The sequence below is a fragment of the Salvelinus sp. IW2-2015 genome, linkage group LG32 (genome assembly GCF_002910315.2).
Source record: "Salvelinus sp. IW2-2015 linkage group LG32, ASM291031v2, whole genome shotgun sequence".
NCBI classification, from domain to species: Eukaryota; Metazoa; Chordata; class Actinopteri; order Salmoniformes; family Salmonidae; genus Salvelinus; species Salvelinus sp. IW2-2015.
The window spans coordinates 22,910,281-22,927,819 of record NC_036871.1 but is presented as its reverse complement, the minus strand read 5'-3'; the positions used below and the strand labels follow the sequence as shown (position 1 = coordinate 22,927,819).

The 17,539-nt window shown below is 41.4% G+C and overlaps 1 protein-coding gene across 9 annotated transcripts in view; it reads left to right on the top strand.

The window, feature by feature from the left end:
- Positions 1-17,539, top strand: part of LOC111956711 (catenin delta-2) — a 145,832-nt gene that overhangs the window by 91,715 nt on the left and 36,578 nt on the right. For 7 of the 9 annotated variants that reach the window (XM_023977244.2, XM_023977246.2, XM_023977248.2 and 4 more), the window contains one exon: positions 2,210-2,266. The exons of the other annotated variants lie outside the window; for them this stretch is intronic. In XM_023977244.2, the coding sequence (XP_023833012.1) occupies positions 2,210-2,266 (57 nt within the window). The remainder of the gene's footprint in view (positions 1-2,209; positions 2,267-17,539) is intronic. 9 annotated transcript variants of the gene reach the window in all.

The window sequence follows — 17,539 nt, the reverse complement described above, 5'->3', positions numbered from 1 at the left end:
TGTGTGTGTTGTGTGTGGTGTGTGTGTGTGTGTGTTGTGTGTTGTGTGTGTGTGTGTGTGTGGTGTGTGTGTGTGTGTGTGTGTGTGTGTGTGTGTGTGTGTGGGTGTCATAAAGTGAGTTTGACCTGGGAGTGGCCTGAGTCATAAGCTGGAATGGCTGTATCTGTATATAGAAGTTGCTTTTATGGGTTGATCAAGGAGTTTATTTTTAGAGCAAAATATTTTTTTTAAACAATACCTGGTAATGCCTGTAAACAACAATGTCTTAAATCACTAGGAATACATACTAATGAAAGATCAGAGAAAAGGAATATTAAGTTTGAAGTCGGAAGTTTTACATAACATTAGGTTTGGGTCATAAAAACTCGTTTTTCAACCACTCCAACCACAGTTGCTTTAGACCAATTGTAGTTTTGCAGTTCGTTAGGACATACTTTGTGCATTGATCACAAGTAATTTTTCCAACATTTGCTTAAGCATATTATTTCACTTTATAATTCACTGATATCAACAATTCCATGGGTCAGAAGTTTACATAACTAAGTTGACTGTGCATTTAAACAGCTTGGAAAAATTCACAGAAATTATGTCATGGCTTTAGAAGCTTCTGATAGGCTAATTGACATCATTTGAGTCAATTGGAGGTGTACCTGTGGTGTATTCAAGGCCTACTTCAAACTCAGTGCCTCTTTGCTTGACATCATGGAAAATCAAAAGAAATCAGCCAAGACCTCAGAAAAAATGTATTTGACCTCCAAAGTCTGGTTCATCCTTGGGAGCAATTTTCAAATGCCTGAAGTACCACGTTCATCTATACAAGCAATAGTACGCAAGTATAAACATCATGGGACCACGCAGCCATCATACCACTCAGGAAGGAGACACGTTATGTCTCCTAGAGATGAATGTACTTTGGTGCGAAAAATGCTATAGACTTGGTGAAGATGCTGGAGGAACAGGTACAAAAGTATCTATATCCACAGTAAAACGAGTCCTATATCAACATAACCTGAAAGGCGCACAGCAAGGAAGAAGCACTGCTCCAAAAGCGCCATAAAAAAGCCAGAATATGGTTTGCAACTGCACAAGGGGACAAAGATCGTACTTTTTGGAGAAATGTCCTCTGGTCTGATGAAAAAGTGGTGATCCTAACTGACCTAAGACAGGGAATTTTTACTAGGATTAAATGTCAGGAATTGTGAAAACTGAGTTTAAATGTATTTGGCTTAGGTGTATGTAAACTTCCGACTTCAACTGTATGTTTGCAATACTCTACAATTTCATGACTTTGATTTATCCCATTCTGTTTTCTTCATTGACCATGCCCTGTACTGTTTATTTGTTTCTCTATCTTTCTTTCCTTTTCCACATTGCACTGTATCTGCTGTAGTTCTGGCATTACTTTTGGCGTTTGTACACGCTTTCAGTGGATTGACTTGTGATGCATTGATTTGCTGGCTGCAACCAACTTCACAACATGCACAGTCAATTACAGTAATCTCCAAATTATAAATGACTCCCTATTTATTTGGTTACTTCATATTCATTATTGTTAAAGGGCGGGTCTCACCAAAGCAGGTCTTTAATCTATTTTCATTTAAATTAATTGTGGAAACACTAGGCCTGTATTGTGTGTAGCAAATCACTTCAATTCTAGAAAGAGATTAATGAAATGTTTTAATGAATCATGTTCAAAGTCAACGACCAAAACAATACTCTATAAAAAAAATATACTCAACCACAATTAAAGTTGTTATATTTGGCTATGTAGCTGTAAGTTAAAACTTTCCTAATGTCCAATGGTTGTTTGCATGATATAATTAATGTCACTATTTAGCAGAGTCCTAAATTATAGGAAAGCATAGTCCTAAATACATCTATTCATATTTAAGAAAAACAATAACAAGATCACTGGAATGTGTCTCTCCACAAACCATGATAATGGTTCTGATGACTGAACAATCCATAATTGACCTAGCTGATAGCAAATTGATCTTCATATTTCTTGGTTTTGTAAGACCCCCTCTTTAAAAGATCCCCATCCACCACAATCAAATCACCTAGTGCATGTTCTGAATCCAGTGTAAGTGTGTAATAGGACAAGTGTTGAGAAAGAAAGACCATCAAATGAGTATTATTTTATTCTTGTCAAGCTCCTTTGTGCGAGACACCCACCTACATTTTTTTCTTTCTGCCTGTCTCCTGATAGGTACGACCCTGAATTCCTTGTCTGGAATCAAAATCAAGCCGAGCAAAGAATGACAAAGTAATCCAGCATTTATTACATATTTCTATCTCTCATTCACTGAATCTGTCCTTCATGTCTACTATACAAATACCAGGAACATTTCCTTACCAATGAAAGAGCATGAATGACAATAGTTCAGTTCTTTTTTCCATTGCATTGTCCTCTGATTCCCATTTACTTACAGTAGCTACTTCACTGAAAGCTTCATATGACTTCCTCAGGAAAAGTAAAGTCAAGGTAGTGCCATTGGTGCTGTCCACAATTTTACATACAGTATCTTCTCACAGATTAGGTTAAGGTTTATGCATCTATTTGCCTCCAAGTTTCTCAAGTTTACTCTTCAGGTTTGTCTAGTAATTAATGGTAAGATGTGATGTTGTGAAGTTACTCTTTGGTTAAGCTTTTATGGCTTTCTAAAAGTGACAGCAGTTGGAAGCTTTTTGGGTAGGTTTCGGGTACTTGCTGATTGTGTGAGGATAGCAACAGTAGGAATCCATTATCCAAAAATCATACATTTTCTCCTTCATTTTACATCATTCATCGTCATTTTTCTCTCATCATTTTCTAAATGTGCGTCATCATCCCAAGATTTACTGTGACTTGTGCAGTAATCAAGGGGCAGAATCCATTTCCTTAAATGTCACTTTTGCAGTATCTGATCATACTACCTTTATGCTATTTTTCTTAAGTAATACTCAAACTGATATCTATGTGGTAGTTGCCAATTTACGCATGAATCATGTTGCCGATTCATAAGCTGTTACATTTTAGTACATATACGGTGGTTCCTCAATTAAACGTTTTGAGTTTTTGGCACAGCGCATTGAGGTAGGTTGTGATATAGTGCGGTACATTGCGTCACAGCAAGGGAGAGTCAGAACGTTGGTTATGCCTTTGGGTTCAGTCTAATGTGTTTCTGTCATCACTGAATGAATGACGTGAATTGATGAACAGGTGATAGAAACCAGATAGAAACAGATATTTGTGTACCTGATGTCACGGTTTAATTTGAATTAACTGGATGAGGATGAAGAAGAAGAAGCTGATTGAATTTAAAACAATAGTGTAAGAATTGCTCTTCCTCTATCCCGTGTGCAAATTCAGAAAAAGACACCTCTTTTTTGTTTCTATTCTGTCAGAAGAAGCTGTAACTGGACTGTAGTCCATTACTTACTATAACTGTTGTTACACGGTAAGGTTTTTATTCGAAGAGAAACAAAAATGTTCTGTTATATTCCATTATAATCTTTAAATATATGTGTTGACTGAATATACGCGAGTGATGTCTGCTAAATTAACAAGTTAATGGTGCAGCCACATAGTCTCGGCTACTAAGCCCAGATAAATAAAACGTAAAACATGCTATTCTGTTATTTTGAAATACGTTGTCTTAGTATGATGTTTTTCCTGACCTTCCTAAACTAAAGCCTCATATGAAGCAGACAATGCAGAGTCGTTCTTTGCTGATGTGAAGAAGAAACTGAATGAAAGAGAGTACGGCGAGGAAAACCCAAGTCGTCTATATGGGCCTCTTTTACACACATTGTGGATATGGAGGGGGGAAAAGTTTTTACACATTTTCAAGACCTGACCTATTTAATTGATTAGTTGTATGTATTATATTTACCAGTGGAATTTCACCGAATAGATAACAACAATAGAAGCATCTGGTGGCATTGGTAGAGAGTCAGGCTGAGAATGGAGGGAAAGTGCACTATAAGTGCGCTACAAAGCTGTGGGCCAGGTGTAAATGGTTTGGTAGCCTTACCTATTCTTTCAATAAATTGTAATCACAAAAGAAGCCATCCACCCTTGATGGGCTATCAGCAGGACAATAGACTCTTTCCGAGTTGATTTCTATTTTTAGGGACTTGAGATCAAGAAGGGAGGGTAGAAGGAGCGAGTACTGCGTGCTTATTACAGTATGTTTGTCAAACAGGTGAGCAATCTTTTTTTCTGGTCGTTTGAAACAGTGTAAACAACACAACAAATACAACAATAATTTCCCCCCAAAATTGCATAAATTCTAACTAAAAAAGCTTTTAAAGTCTTTACCACAGCCAAGATTAAAAACATGCATTCGCATGCATTCGTGAATGCAATTGCTTTAACCGACATGTTGAGGTTTATTTATAGTTTAATTATTCAAGGCTCCCTTTGTTATTTTGTTTTATAACTAAAATGCTTGAATGAATGATTGATATACACTACATGACCACTACAAGACCAAATATCTCATTACAAAATCATGGGCATTAATATGGAGTTGGTCCACCCTTTGCTGCTATAACAGCCTCCACTCTTCTGAGAAGGCTTTTCACTAGATGTTGGAACATTGCTGTGGGAACTTGCTTCCTTTCAGGTAAAATAGCGTTAGTGAGGTCAGGCACTGATGTTGGGATATTAGGCCTGCCTCGCAGTCTGCGTTCCAATTCATCCCAAAGTTGTTCGATGGGGTTGAGGTCAGGGCTCTGTGCAGGCTAGTCAAGTTCTTCCACACCGATCTTGACAAACCATTTCTGTATGGACCTCACTTTGTGCACGGGGGCATTGTCATGCTGAAACAGGAAAGGGCCTTCCCCAAACTGTTGCCACAAAGTTGGAAGCACAGAATCGTCTAGAATGTCATTGTATGCAGTAGCGTTAAAATTGGTGATCTTAGGCTTGTTATCTTGTGGCTGCTCGGCCATGGAAACCCATTTCATGAAGCTCCCAAATAACAGTTATTGTGCTGACATTGCTTCCAGAGGCAGTTTGGAACTCAGTGGTGAGGGTTACAACCGRGGACAGACGATTTTTACACGCTATGTACTTCAGCACTCGGCGGTCCCGTTCTGTGAGCTTGTGTGGCCTACCACTTCGCGGCTGAGATGTTGTTGCTCCTAGACGTATCCACTTCACAATAACAGCACTTACAGTTGACTGAGGCARCTGGAGAAGGGCAGATATTTGACGAACTGACTTGTTGGAAAGGTGGCATCCTATGATAGTGCCAAGTCCCTGAGCTCTTCAGTAAGGCCATTCCACTGCCAAATTTTGTCTATGGAGATTGCATGGCTGTGTGCTCTATTTGATACACCTGTTACAGGTGTGGCTGAAATAACCGAAACCACTAATTTGAAGGGTATCCACATACTTTTGTATAAATGGTTTATATTGAAGTAGCAATTGAAATAGAACCCTTGGGAGATCATTGGGAAATTATCAGACCAAAGGTGAGGACACAACAGCTCACCTGACACAAGACTAAAGTTTTACATTTCTAACTCAATATCTCAGACCTGATTTGGCCCAATGAAAAATGMACCAACCCCCTACAAATATGTCAATTTATTATAATCCACATAATAATTCACACAAGATGAGCTATAGTGAGAGTAGGGAGACTGCGTGTCTGTGATTCGACTTTGCATAGCAAATAGCACATCAACCTTATAATAGCTAATGATTTATATATATCCAATAGAAAGAAACATCTACAGTATTTGTTCATCAACATCGTTTTTTCGTTATTGAAATAATTATAAAAGCACATTTTAGTTGCACCTCGCCCCAGCTCTACGACCACGGCTTAAACATTGCTAAGATGATTGATGTATTTGTTGCATTGTTGTATCGTCAGTTTCTCGAGCCAAAACGTTTTGATGGACTTCACAAGTTCATCTTTGTCTGTAGGCTTAGCAGAATTACAGATTGTTTTCAGTTGATAAAGAAAAGGTAGATGTACTGCAGGCCTATCCAGCTGTAATTATGTCTCTATCCTTTTGGAACCACACACTTACCAGGTGAAGAGTAGGCTGCTTGCTTGCCTCCAAGGCGAGTGTGGCCTCTTTGAAGCGATAGAGAAAATCCGCTAGATCCCCAAGTATTCTTCCACAATAGCTGACCTTCTCTTACCTGCAGTTTTGCGCTGGGAACTATGTCACTCCGTTTTGAATAGCATCCTCTCCGCGAGCACCCACTCCTTGTTTATGTAATATACTGTAAGGCACAAGTATCCTGTTATTCGAAAATCGTCAGTCCACATGTCAAGTATTATTGCACCATTACCCAAGCTCTCTCTCAACTCCGGACCACCCGCCAGGACTCTATAGTGCGAGAGGAGAGAGACTCTCGGACTGAAACATTCACACCTCCAATAATTTACAAAAGGATCATCTAATAGCTCTGCTAGGTCTGAACATCCGCCAATTTGTTCCACAGTTTAAGCTACCGATAGATGCTGCGGTCAGTCATCTGAGTGAGGATAGGAGCGAGAGCAGTTTTTAACCTTCTGAATGAATGATTATGGAATGGTACCGAATAGATAGAGACAATAGAAATAAGCATCAGCATTTCCCTCACTCAGACAAAAGCAAACGTGCAAAAGTAGCCCAATTAGCAGGAGGGCATCTTCTTGTCGCACACAGTGCTGAAGTTTATAATGGCTGTCAGTCAAAACCCATACAGCACTGTGAACCGGAGAACGGGCTACAATTACAATAATTGAAAATAGAGGCCAGGATATAATATCAACAAGAGAATGGAGAATGGAACGAGTCACATTTTGAATTGAAACGACCAGATTTAATTGAAACTACCAAATGTCGGCCCTTAACCATCCGAATATTTCAATGAAATATATCATTAATTTTAATCATGGAGCGTATTAACAATTGCATGGCATGTTCTTTGCTTGGTTTCAAAAGCCCTGATTTAATAAATGGAGTAGATGTGCTCAACTATGCCCGCTGGTGGTTCGAATGAGCATTAATGGCAAGCACTGTAACGCATCTTACCATACCACAGCATACCTCACGCAATATGACGCAAGTTTTAATTATCGAAATACCAACAACCAAGCCACTGAACTTTTTCATCCATACTTAAAGTATCTCAGATGAATAGTGTATGAGATGGAAGCCCAGGACTGACATTTCTTGACCTTTACCACAGCCTGACCCGACCAGAGACCAGGCTCATAGGGGCAGTCATGCATTTTCACACTTTGGCTTTTCACAGACACAGAAAGCACTATTCTCAATGTGGGATCACACAAGGGTCACCCCTTTAACTCAGTGTTATCTGATTGTTCTTCTGATAATGTATGTGTGGATGTATGCCGCTGTCATCAAATGTAAAAAATATATATATTTTGTATTTAACTAGGCAAGTCAGTTAAGAACAAATTTTTATTTACAATGACGGCCTACCCCAGCCAAACCCTAACCCGGACGACACTGGGTCAATTGTGTGCCGCCCTATGGGACTCCCAATCACGGCCAGTTKTAATACAACCTGGAATCAAACCAGGGTCTGTAGTGATGCCTCTAGCACTGAGACACAGTGCCTTAGAACGCTGCGCCACTCGGGAGCCTCCAAATGCTCTATGTATTTCCTGTCTGTCATTATAGTATAACTCAYTGACATCCATGGCCCACACAGGCCATTACATAGACAATATAGGATTCCCATTCACCAAATGGTAATCATGCCGATTACCACATGATACGTTTTTATACAGTATTATAGTGTTGAGATTTTAAAGCCTCAAGGTTGTAGTCTTTTCCCCAAGACTACAGTGATGCCCGGCATTCGAAGTATGTTAAAGGGATAATCCAATCCAAACCACAAATTCCTATGATTAACAGTGTTAAATAGTGTTAAATAACACTAATATGTGAAAACAATAATTTTTGTGAACATGTTTAATTTTATCGTTATAACAAGGTTGGTAGAAACATGTGAAAATAGGAAAATAGGAAAATAGCTAGAAAACATAGCTACATACAATAGTACCAAAGTCAATATCAGCATGTGAAGTAGCTAGCTAGCTGTAAAATTGCCTAAACAAACTGCACTATCAATTTAGGTGTCTTACTAGTTCAACTTGCAGTTTGTATCTGCCACTGAGCAATAAATGGCGTCTGCCCAGAGTGAGAGCAGAGTAATGTTGCTTTCCCAGAGAGGTACTTTTGAGGAGATAGGGAAACTCCATTAGAATCGTATTATCGGCCATTGTGTATGTTGCCCATAGGTTTTCAATGGGCCGCGTGGTGCATTCTGGATGATTCTGGGACAAGGAGAGCTCTCCTTCAAGGAGTGAATGGGAGTCAATTGGGTGCTATCAAATGTCAGCCTTTAACCATCCAAATATTTCATACAATATTTGGCCCATATCGGGACTGTTACAATGAAATATATAATTACATTTTAGTCATGATGGGTATTCACAATTGAATGGCATGGTGTTGTTTGCTCTGCTTCAAAAGCACTGCTTAATAAATGGAGTAGATGTGCTCAACGATGCCCGCTGGTGGTTTGAATGAGCATTAATGGCAAGCACTGTAACGCACCTCACCATACCACGGCATACCACACGCATAGCATTGCAAGTGATTGTGGAGGCCAAGTCATTTGATGCAGCACTCCATCACTCTCCTTCTTGGTCAAATAGTCCTTACACATCTTGGAGGTGTGTTGGGTCATTGTCCTGTTGAAAAACAAATGATAGTCCCACTAAGCGCAAACCAGATGGGATGGTGTATCCCTGCGAATGCTGTGGTAGCCATACTGGTTAAGTGTGCCTTGAATTCTAAATAAATCAAAGACCGTGTCACCAGCAAAACACCCCCACACCATCACACCTCCTCCTCCATACTTCACGGTGGGAAACACACATGCAGAGATCATTCGTTCACCTACTCTGCGTCTCACAAAGAGGACAGATTTCCACTGGTCTAATGTCCATTGCTCATGTTTCTTGGCCCAAGCAAGTCTCTTCTTCTTATTGGTGTCCATTAGTAGGTTTCTTTGCAGCAATTCGACCATGAAGACCTGATTCACACAGTCTCCKTTGAACAGTTGATGTTGAGATGTGTCTGATACTTGAACTCTGTGAAGCATTTATTTGAGCTGCAATTTCCAAGGCTGGTAACTAAAGAACTTATCCTCTGCAGCAGAGGTAACTCTGGGTCTTCCTTTCCTGTGACGGTCCTCATGAGAGCCAGTTTCATCATAGCGCTGATGGTTTTTGTGACTGCACTTGTAGAAACTTTCAAAGTTCTTGAATGTTCCGTATTGACTGACCTTCATGTCTTAAAGTAATGATGGACTGTCGTTTCCCTTTGCTTATTTGAGCTGTTCTTGTCATAATATGGTCTTTTAACAAATAGGGCTATCTTCTCTATACCACCCCTACCTTGTCACAACACAATGGATTGGCTCAAACGTATTAAGAAGGATAGAAATTCCACAAATTAACTGTTAACAAGGCACACCTTTTAAATTAAATGCATTCCAGGTGACTACCTCAAGAAGCTGATTAAGAGAATGCCAATAGTATGCAAAGCTGTCATCAAGGCAAAGGTTGGCTACTTTGAATAATTATATTTTTCAAGAAAATATATCTTGATTTGTTTAACACTTTTTTTGGTTACTGCATGATTCCATATGTGTTATTTCATAGTTTTGATGTCTTCACTATTATTCTACAATGTAGAAAATAGTAAAAATCAAGAAAAACCCTTGAATGGGTATGTGTGTCCAAACTTTCGACATGTAACGGTATAATAATAATATTATGYCCCCCCCACTTCTAAAACRAAAGTTACGCCCCTGTATACATTTGACATCTGTCATACAAGTCCAGGATTTAACCCTTTGCACTCTGCATTTGCAGTGCTTTTTAAAGCTTAGTCTATGGAGCTTATTGAGAGTGTCTAATATCGGATAGTATTTAGACAGGAGGACTGTGGATGGAGGCTGAATTAAAGCATTAAAGGAAGCAGAGAAACAAGTTGCTCATTAAAGTGTTTGTTTAAACACCGTCCACACTTGACTGGCTAAACTAAACTAGAACATTGAGCGAGGGCAATTACATGGACTATTGCACTTCAACTGTGTTCCCTTGTACAACGTGGATGCCGCTAACTGCTCTTCAGACTAGTTTTGTCATTCTGCACAACCAGTTTTCATCTGATATTGTGGCCAAGTTAACACATGGTTAATTAGAGATACTAACAGATTTCTATAATGGCACTAATTAGTATTGAATTGGAAAGGCCATCTTTTTCAAATTGGAAAGGTCTGTCAGATTGTATAGTTCCCTTTATTGTGAAGTTGAACCAAAATGTTTTCGATAATGTTTGTTGAGGATTTTATATCATTGTGTCTCATTGACAATAGCACTATATTATTTTTACTTCGGAAATGCATGTCACTTCTGCTGAAGAATGAAGTCATGCACATTGAATGACTGTGTGTCTTCCTATCTGAAAGGCCCCTGTCTGTCTATTTGATTGGTTGCCTGAGTCATCAACAATGCTTCTTTCCCCTCTGTATCATTCCTTTGTGRTGTGAGGCAGCATGTTTGCTTACAGTTTTGACCTGTGTGTTGTGTTCACTCTATTGTACAAGCCTTGAGTCATTGTAAATATAATTTTTGGCCCAAGGCACTAGTCAACAACATACTCAGTTAAAATGTATACCCCCATTTCCAATGGTCTTTAATTAGATTGCAGAGCCATGCATTTAGAATACATCATTTATAACTCTATTATAGGGGGGAATTGTTTGATTGCCTCAAGCATGGTACTCTGTATTCTTGTGTAAATGTTCCCAGCAATGGGGCCGACAGATATGTTCACCTGGCTGCTCTTGAACAAAGCCCTGAATGACGATCCGTCTGCAACCCTGAGAGTTAGTTTCAATCCAGTGAGTCGCCAAATGCTACATTACTTTCTACTGAGGGGATTTAACCTCAGCTCAGCTCCCCTGCCAACCTTGATCCTTGTGCAGTATGATTTATCGAGATAACATGGAGACCTTGCGAAAATGACTAGAAGACCACCCTCCAATCTTCCAAAATGAGCGGCATTCAAAGTTAAAAGCTGACATTTTAGTCCTCAGGAAAGGCTGTTGAAAGGCCAGCTTAGGGAGTTGAGGGCTAAAGGCAAACTTCACTGCTCTAGCATGCATGCTATAGACATTTCGGTTTGTTATCCAAGTGCCGTGGGAGAGGGAGGGAGGGAGAGAGGGAGGGAGGGAGGGAGGGAGGGAGCGACAGAGAGAGAAAAAAAGATAAAGAAAGAGCTCATTGTCTTGGGCAGTTTGCTTGTGAATCAGCAGATTCTTTGATCAGGCCGTCGTTGCATCCTGAGATAAATCATCACTGTGAACCAGTCCATTTGGAACCCAGATACCTAACTCATTATGTGAAGTGTTATGCAAACTGCTCTTTACTGCTTTAAAGCTCTGAGAGCGCCGAGATGGGAATACACACAGAGACAGAATAGCTTTAGAGAATGTTAAGAATCTACAGTACCAACCTTGACAAATAGATAAATATATGGAATTAGAGTAAAACATTATTTGCTAGCCACTACCCATACTTGGCATATGATGTTTTCAAGTAATTTGACTGAGCTGAGCTGAACGATGCTTCTCTCTTTTATAGCGGTCAGGGCTGTGGTGTGAGATTGAGGAGGGAGGACGAGATGAGATGTGAGAACAGTGGCATTATCATGGGCGGTCACACGGCCGTTTGGATGAATAATTTTCCTTGGGTAATTCTCTAGTGAAGAAGTGAAATGGCAAACACAGCACTGGAGCCCTGAGGAATGTATGAGCCTACCCATCCTCTGAGGCGATATGGCTCTGGAGGAAGTGATGAGGGCAAATCGTACTTCCGTCCATGCCCTCTTGAAAGAAAGATGTGTTTGAGGAAGAACAGTCATTGTAGCTGAAAAACACGACTTCTGCTGAGGGCAATAAATGAGTACAAAGAATATACGGTGCATCTATTCAGGCCAGCACTAGTCTACGGTACAAGCTAAGCAGCATTAGTATGTTTTAATATGCTGCTCTGCATTGGGATGCACAATTCTTATGGTAAAGTAATGCTTGTCTGGCTGTGGTCTAAGTAGAGAGAGACAATTGTCAAATGTCAGTGTGTGTGTGTGTGTGTGTGTGTGTGTGTGTGTGTGTGTGTGTGTGTGTGTGTGTGTGTGTGTGTGTCTTCATCGAGTGCTCAGACTGTTCGCAATAGGCTGAGAGAGGCTGGACTGAGGGCTTGTGGCCTGTTGTAAGGCAGGTCCTCACCAGACATCACCGGCAACAACGTGCCTATGGCACAAACCCACCATCGCTGGACCAGACAGGACTGGCAAAAGTGCTTTTCACAGACGAGTCGCGGTTTTGTCTCACCAAGGCTGATGGTTGGATTCGCATTTATCGTCGAAAGAATGAGCGTTACACCGAGGCCTGTATCTGAGCGGGATCGATTTGGAGTGGAGGGTCCGTCATGGTCTGGGAAGGTGTCACAGCATCATCGGACTGAGCTTTTTGGCATTGCAGGAAATCTCAGCGCTGTGCGTACAGGGAAGACATCCTCCTCCCTCATGCGCGGTACCCTTCCTGCAGGCTCATCCTGACATGACCCTCCAGCATGACAATGCCACCAGCCATACTGCTCATTCTGTGCTTGTTTCCTGCAAGACAGGAATGTCAGTTTCTGCCATGGCCAGCGAAGACGCAGATCTTCGCTGGGACCTGTTGGGATCGGAGGGTGAGGCTAGGGCCATTCCCCCAGAAATTCCAGGAACTTGCAGGTGCCTTGGAGGAAGAGTGGGTAACATCTCACAGCAAGAACTGGCAAATCTGATGCAGTCCACGAGAGGAGATGCACTGCAGTACTTAATGCAGTTGGCCACACCAGATACTGACTGTTACTTTAGATTTTGAACCCCCCCCCTTTGTTCAGGACACATTCTTCAATTTCTGTTAGTCACATGTCTGGTGGAACTTGTTCAGTTTATGTCTCAGTTTGTTGAATCTTGTTATTTCATACAAATATTTACATGTTAAGTTTGCTGAAATAAACACAGTTGACAGTGAGAGACGTTTCTTTTTTTGCTGAGTTTATATATACAGTTGAAGTCGGAAGTTTACATACACCTAAGCCAAATACATTTAAACTCAGTTATTCACAATTCCTGACATTTAATCCTAGTAAAAATTCCATGTCTTAGGTCAGTTAGGATCACCCTTTATTTTATGAAAGTGAAATGTAGAAAGGCAGAGCAATCAGAGTGAAAGCAGTAAACATGGTCAAAGAACATTCAATCAAGTCACGGCAATTACCTCAACGAACAAGTAAGGGCACATGACACCATTTCTCCAAGTTCTAGCTAGCTCCTAAAGGCTCCAGGTAACGTGCACCCACATTACCAGAGCATACATACATGCCCAGCCTCCTGCCTTAAGCTATGCTCTTTTTTTCCCCTTCCTCTGTTTATGAATAATTATTATGCGAAGGTAATCACATATGCTTATTAGATTCTCGATACGATTTTTCCATGGATCTTGTGATGGAGTGCTGGGCATGGGTGGGTGAGGTGGTGTTCGTGTGCGCGCATCGCACCAATGGATGCTGGAGAGCCCCAATCTAAACTGCGCCTTAGCTGAGCACCTCGTTTCGGTGCCATCATGGTTCCAAGCAAGACATAAGTTTCTATTGTGTTTGTGAAACCGGGCTATTGTTGCCAGGGTCTGTTGAAGCAGCTTTCCAGTTGCTTGCCTACTGTCGAATTTTACCAAATCCTCACGAACTCTTTTCAACTTGAAACATGTTGGAGATCGGTTGCTATTTTTGTTATTGCTTCTTTACTATACAGTATTTTCCACTGTTCCTGCACAGGGTCTCACTGCCTCCACCTCATCAGGCTTGGAAATGATGTACAAACTAGTAACCATTAGGTGTTCGTAGACCTAGATTTGCAGAGCACTTCCTGACCACTTTTCTAAGCCGCTAGTGTACCTGTGCCTGTCTCGGCCCGTTCAGTCGCATCCCCCTGGCTCCTGTCTCTATGCCATAGCTGCACTATCCACTGTGTATGTGTAAGAGATTGAGTCAGGAAGCAGGTTCTGCAGGATGGCCATTGTTCCTGTTGCCAGGGACAACGGGTCTGTTTAAGGAAAAAGAATCCTAGAAAGAATTCAGTTCATTTTATAGGAAAAATAGCTTCTCAAACACACTTGAACATAGCCTTTCAAGTTCCTAGTAGAGCCAAAGCGCCTCAACACACAAGAATGTGCATTGCCATTGGAAGCTAATGTCGTCAGAGGCTAAGGCTAGCTGCCTCACTGCCTAATGGCGTCATAGAGAAAAAGGGTGGTAACCAGGAGGCTATAATGAACGTTTCCTGTTCCTCTTTAAAAAAAACACATGACGATTTAGCTCTAGTGACCTTTTCATTTCAAATCCTAGGCATATGCTAAAAAGACTCCTTTACATATTTTCCTCTATTTAAGTAGAGTTGTAGCGTAATCACACATAGTTACCTTTGCAAGTAGGGGCAATGATGCAGTACAAAGCTGTATATCCTTAAATTCTGTGTCATGTTTAAGTTATTAATAAATAAATGTAAGTGTACATAATGTTTCTTAATAATGTTGACTCCTTTATCCCGTAGTCATTAATTCATCTTACTAATTTCCAGGCAACTAAACAACTGGTGGGTTTTTCAGATAGTATGTCCTTATATGCCTCTCAGTGCTTTTGGCCCATAAAGTAGATTTAACATTAGCACGTTGCAGAAGCTTAAAATGCAGTTAGGATATGTGGGATGTGTATTTGATTTGGGTCCACTCACTACAAATTAAAACGAGACATGTTGTAGGCTTCATAAAACTCACTCATCCTTTGAAGTCAAACTCTAATTTCCTGTGACTATATGAAGTTGTTGAAGGAATATGACTGTTGAACTCACAAGACTCAGTCGATCGGAGGCTTGCTCCCTGTTGGGTTGGGGCGATAGGCTATCTTTCTACTGCTGCAGCTGTGTGCTCAACGTTGGTCCTCAAGTGTCCGTATGGTTCTAGAGTTGTTTGGTGGTGGCATCAAACACCCGCAGGCTTCCTTTTAGGTCTAGCACGTGGGCACCTTGCATAAACCAGCAACAACACTGGGGTTATACTCACACACACATGCACCGAGTGCATTGTGTGCACCAACCAAACATGCACCTCAGGCAACACACCGCTACGACCGTGGTTGGCTGTAAAATAGCTACGTGATGTGTGTGCGGACGTGACTTTGAATGTTAACTACAGTATAAGGCAAGGTGATGGCCTGGAAGCGTGAGAGTACACTCATTGACGGTAGTAGTCATAAGTAAACAAAATCGCATGATTCTCTAGGTGTTACCAAGTGTAGTGACAACTAACAGAGTCATGATTGATTTGGATTTCGAGTCTCACGTGTTTTCTGCCGTATTCCCTTCGCCCGGGTGATCCCTCCAGGTCGGCCAGGACAGACGCAGGAGACGTTCTGACCGAGTACTCCCGCGGATGTTCCCGGAGAATGAGCGAATCCAAGAACGCGTTGTTGATGTTCCACGCGCGACACAAGACGCTGTTGAGAGAGGTTATAACAGGACATAGATCCATCTCCATGATGGCTTACAAGAGCAGGATCTTGAGTTTCGTCGTCCCTAGATGACCTCCGTGTCCCTATTTATACAGCACTACTTTTAACCAGGGGCCCATAGAATGCACCCTCAAATGACTTCTGTCAACCGATACTACTCTTGCACTGGCAATCGTACTCATGAAAGCTACACTGTGAATCCCTGCAGCTGTTTTACCCTGGAGGAGCCTAGTGCAATCCAAGGCTGCGCGGAAGTTCATAACAACGCTCCTCTGAAGATAGCGTGTAAAAAGCCTAACAAATGGCATTCATTTTGACGTTATAAAGTGACTGATTTTACAACAGTAGTGTTACTAGGAGGCAATGAAGACGCAACGCAACCAACAGCATGGAGACCACCGCGGCTTCCTGTTCATTGACTTTACAGCCTCAACGTGTATCTCTCGGCTGATGATGTCTAACAACAGTGCGAGACCTAGACCTCGTCAGATCATCAGGTAAGTCACTTATCACTACGCCGCCCCGTTTATCTACTTTAGCATGTCTGAGGGCATGCTCAGTTACACAGTCCTGTGTGCTACAAAACAGCTTGCTCTTAAAGTGTGCCTGGCCTCTCTACAGCTTACCCACGCCGAACATTATCAACATTGGATGCTGAACCATTCTCTGTGTACCATACTAACACAGCTACACTTGATCATGTCCTCCATCCTTTTGAATGCTAAAATTGCAGTTTCTCTCCATAACTGTGCATTATCACATTTTCCAAAGCTCCTAGTGATCTCGCAGAGAAGCGTGTTTGAGAGTGGCAATTAAGCTCTCCACCTTTCTTCCTGTAATCCAAGATTGTGTACTTATCCTCGGGTTGATCATGTCGAAAACCCAAATCCCTCTGATATTTCAGACAATTACACAGCCCAACTAGCGTCTGGATTTTCGCATTTTAATGTCGCTCCAACAACATTAACCTACATTACAAGGAAAGCCATCTGCGTCGGCCTTCATCAAACAGACTTCCTCAAACCACGTCTTCCTAGAGAGCTTTTCGATGATGCGTGCTTTCACTAAATCGGGAGTGCCCTCAGCGAACCCGTTCTTAGCTATTTCATTGCTTACTTTTCCGCTCCTTCGAGTGGGTCTGAGCAGAGAGCCAAACAGAGAGTGAAATCGGAACGCGTGATACATACTTCCCACCACACTCACATATGGGATGAAGAGAATAGTTGTTTTGTCCTAGAAAAATGGCACCCTTATTCCCTTATGCTTACTACATAGCAAGATTAGGAGGGTGCTATTTTGAAGATGCAGCCATTGAACTTACCGTCTCCGCAGGTCTCTCTCCTCCGGAACAGAGTGGTAGATGACACGGTGAGTGGCGCACTGGCCAAGGCGGGCTCCAGCGCAGTTCAGGGGCTGTTGGTGGCTAAGGGTTTGTACACTGGATCTCGTTCTAGAGGTCGTGCAAACGTATATGGCGTATAGGGGCACAAGAGAGTCCATTGAATCTTATCTCAGAGTAACGCGACGCACTTACTGTGCGCTCTAACAGAGTTTAGCTATCTTACAACACAAAAACAACTAATACAAACTTTGACTTTCACATCTACAACGACCTATTTCTTCAATCATACGCCTATCAGCCTACAACGCCATCTCTCAAAGTAGTTAAGTAAAAGTATTACCATCTATAAGAAATCTGTTATAATTTTTTTAACTGCTAAGTTTTCTCAAAATTAGGACGTAGCTCAGTACAAAGAAAAAGAAGATATTTAGATGTGCTGAGGGGTGCAAACTCTCCAGGTCTCCAAGTGATTTAATTTAGTGTCGTATCGTAGACAGACACATGAAGAGGAAGCACTTACACAGTCTTTGTGCGTTTTGAT